This window comes from Austrofundulus limnaeus, unplaced genomic scaffold (assembly GCF_001266775.1).
Source record: "Austrofundulus limnaeus strain Quisiro unplaced genomic scaffold, Austrofundulus_limnaeus-1.0 Scaffold284, whole genome shotgun sequence".
NCBI classification, from domain to species: Eukaryota; Metazoa; Chordata; class Actinopteri; order Cyprinodontiformes; family Rivulidae; genus Austrofundulus; species Austrofundulus limnaeus.
In genome coordinates, this window is record NW_013952686.1 from 574,301 (window position 1) to 578,099 (window position 3,799).

A 3,799-nucleotide genomic window follows, 5' to 3' on the forward strand; every position below is an offset into this window, starting at 1 on the left:
GTCGAACCCTGACTAAAAGGTAAACGTAGCAGAGCACTAGATAAAAGCAGCTTAAGTTATGTAGCAAAAGGCTAGCTATCTGTTAAGAAAATGTTAGATAAAAGACTAAATAAACGGATAAAAGCAACACAAGGTTAGCTAAGAGCAGCAAAGATGTAGGTAAAAGTAGCAAAAGGCTGTCTCAAAGCTAAATGCAGCAGAATTAAAGTGAATGTATAAAAGTTACAACAACTAAAAGTCATAGCAGCAGTTTACTTATGAGCTGAATATGTTGACATATAAATGGCTAAAGTAGCACAAATACGGCAAAACTATTTACACTGAGTAAAACATACAGAGAAATAAAAATAAATAAAATGACATCAGGAAAACAACTGTCAGCGTTCACACAAACAAAATACTTGGAAACTACAAAGTCACGATGACCTCCAGCTGAAAGGAGATCTTACCTCAAACTCCACCATGGCCTTCTTCATGCTCTCCACATCAAAGATCATCTTGATCAGGTCCTGAACCGGTTTGTGCAGCTTGGACTTGGTGCCAGCGCTAGCGGTCAACTGTTTCACTGCCTCCTCATCCTGAAAACATCGCAAACAAATCTCAGACACCCAACACCTTATAAGATATGTGTTTCCGAGCTTCGAACACCGGGGCGTACCTGTCCGTAGTCAATCTCCAGAGGGTAGAACCTATTGGGATACTTGGTGAAGTTGGAGGAGCCCCACTCGTTTCCCGTTTTCTCCTTGTAAACACTAAGGAAATTATCCATAGCAGAGTTTTTGTCATGGAATTTGTCCAACTTGTTGCCTCCAATAGTGGTCCCCACTCTGCCCCAGGACCTGAACACCCAGTACCTATGAGCAGACGACAGATCAACTGAGCAGGAGGAGTTTGAAAGATAGTGAAAATAAATGAAGAAATATAGCGTTTTAAAACGTGTATAGAGAGAAGAAATCCTCAAAATTTCCCCTCCCGCTGTAGGAAAATCACRTCGGGTCTTGCTGAGACTTTAACGATTTATTACATAACTTTACCTTCATGCAGGGCGGGTGGTTCTGGTAGCAGGTCGAGGTGCGCTCCTTGGAAAAAGTCCGATCAACTCATCAACGCTGACTAGTTTACCTGCGGTTCTGATTCCATTCTGGGACTGAAGGACCCGCCCTGCTCTGCTTTGATTGGCTAAAACTGTGACTCTGGTTCTTTTAATTGGTTGACAGCAGCGTCAGTTAATCCATCACAACACAAGTTTGTTTTTTCTTTTCTCAACATGAACTGCACTGCAGAGATGGTCGGGGGAGACGGAGAACTTTTAATCGCTTCTGCCCGACAAAATTTAAGACCTTTGAGTAACAAATTTAAGACCAACGTGCACACTTTTTATCAAATTTAAGACTTTATAAGGCTTTAATTTTAGATATGTGAATTTAAGACTTTTTAAGGATTTTAAGGACCCGCAGACACCCTGATAACATTTTAGGCAACATTGAATTTTTTATGTCTAAATGACTAATTTTATTTGAAGTACTGGTTATAACATCCACTTTATTTTGATATTGTTGAANGTTTTACAATTAAAATAATGAATTTTGGTTAAATATGTGTAACATTTACCTGTGAAACATAACCCTTTTAGCTTTTGTAAACATGTAACTGTTTCTGCCGTTATAGCAAAGTATTTTTACCATTTGTACATTTATAAAGYGTTTGTTTGCACCGCGCTACGTTCTGCTCATTGATTTCAATGTTTAGCGTTAGCTCAATGCATAAAAATCCCCCTTGCGAAGCACGCCCAGGTCACGTGACGCCCAATCCAGTAATATTTATCAACGTAAGAAGCAGTTTGTAACTTTGTTCAGATGCAGCCTATTTAAGATGGCAAACTTCCATTATGGTTTGGTCTAATGAGAACCAGTGGTTAATGTTTTCTTACATTGGACTCTCCAGAGGGAACTTCCTGTGCGTTTGCAATCAGCAGCTCCTTCATGTCGTTGACTGAACAATATTTCTTCAACTTGTCTTTGATTCCCCAAATCAGCTGGCTTTGACTCTGGATGAATGAAGTCAGAATAAAAACAGATMAAATGTTAGAAATATGAAGGCAAAAACAAGGTAATTTAGAATTATATGTTGGAAACCCATTAAAAAAGGTTGATGAATAAAAAAACAGCTGGAGGAGGATTTTGCAAACCCACCTTCAGCTGCTCATCCAACTTCTTCTTCTCCTCATCTTCCTCAGTCTTCAGTTTTTTTCCTGCTCCGTCCATGGTATCGCCTTTACGTTTCCTGTGAGACCAAACTTTTGTTATAAACATTTTTTTTTTGTGCGTGTGACTCGACAAGGACAAACATTAGGTTCCTAAATGAGAACCAAAGGGACTGAAGGAACAAACAGGTCTGAATCTGACACCTTCGTTCATTAAACCAGTTCAACCAGGGGCCTCATCAAGGAGGGACGCAAGCCGGAGCAAGCCCGGACGACCCCCCATGGGGCTGCTGTCCGAAAGAGACGCAGACCCCTTCCTGTGAGACGAAATATAAATCAGTGACCTCCAGGTTTATGTTTTCTGCGTGTCCTTCAATGAAGCATTTCTGGGCTTATTTTTGTTCCAGCAGAGCGGTGAGTAACTGAGCTGCTTCTTGTAATAATTCAGCTTTATTCGATTTTCTTCTTTTTTNGGGGCTCCAGACTTGGAGCTAATGGACGGAGCCTGAGCTTCAGCTTTAACCTCTGCAACCCAGGGTGAGATAGTGTGCAGAGAGATCAGCTCCTGCAGAGCTTTGCCCGACGATTTGATGTCCGTGAGAAAATCCTCAGAAACCACACGCACGCCGGCGTCCTTAATCTCCTCCATCTTCTTACTCATCTTCTCCACCTCCTCTGGAAACGAAATGYRGTGAAAATCACAAATAYGACATTAGAAATATCCTTAAAATGTAAAACACTCACTCTTGGAGCTGAGACAGAGAGAGGCCTCAGTGGAGGTTCCTGTAATCTTCCCTCCCAACGCCTCGACGGCAGCTTTCAGCTCGTCTTTGTTCTTTGACAGCTTCCCAACAGCCAGCAGCTTCATGTCGGTGAGAGGTTTGTCTGAGGAACAAAAAATATCAACATTTATCAGAAACAGAGACTTTCACCACTCTGTGTTCTAGAGCTGCAACAAGGAAACAATAAAATTGATAAAAATCTATTATTAAAAGCGCTGGCCATGAATTTACAGATTCGTCATGTCGCGCAATTTATGCGTCCCTCGCCACGTCGCGGAGCCATTTACGTCTCCCACAGAGCGTTGTCAATGCTGGCTGACTTGAATTAAGTTTAGAAAGAAAAAAAAAACTATCTGTAAAGCTCCGCCCTCTCTGAGACCCTCGAGTCAAAAGTAGAGACTTTGAACTTTAAACCAGTTTTTAAATTGTGTTGTTAGGCCAAGTAGATTCAAAGTTATGATAAAAGGTATATGACACATTTAATTTTTTTAAATGACGGTCTGATTTGATGAGCGCCGTGACGCAAGGAGGAGACACGTCCCGTGGGGAAAACAAACAAACAAACAAACAATTTAAAAAAAATAACCCTCAGTCCACTATTTGTTTCCTCCTTCTCTCGGGCCAAAAATATAAAAACCCTCCAGTCGTTTTTTTCTGACCAAGGCTCAAATTTATTTGTTAAGCAGCAAAAAGGTTCAGGACGAAGGAAAAAAAGACGCAAGCAGCAGGTCTGCCTCAGTAGGGGAGGAGGAGGGCTGCTTCAGAACCACAAAAAGTAAAGAATCAGAGAAAAATCACAAGTGCTAAATGTAAA

General features: G+C 41.1%; 1 protein-coding gene across 1 annotated transcript in view; it reads right to left on the reverse strand.

Annotated features, from left to right (window-relative positions):
• parp1 (poly (ADP-ribose) polymerase 1) overlaps window positions 1-3,799 on the reverse strand; it is a gene marked incomplete at its 3' end in the record, with an annotated part of 14,969 nt that overhangs the window by 2,850 nt on the left and 8,320 nt on the right. Inside the window, 4 exon segments of the mRNA XM_014021238.1 lie at window positions 450-578; window positions 659-1,007; window positions 2,635-2,878; window positions 2,948-3,088. Coding sequence (XP_013876692.1) covers window positions 450-578; window positions 659-1,007; window positions 2,635-2,878; window positions 2,948-3,088 — 863 coding nt within the window.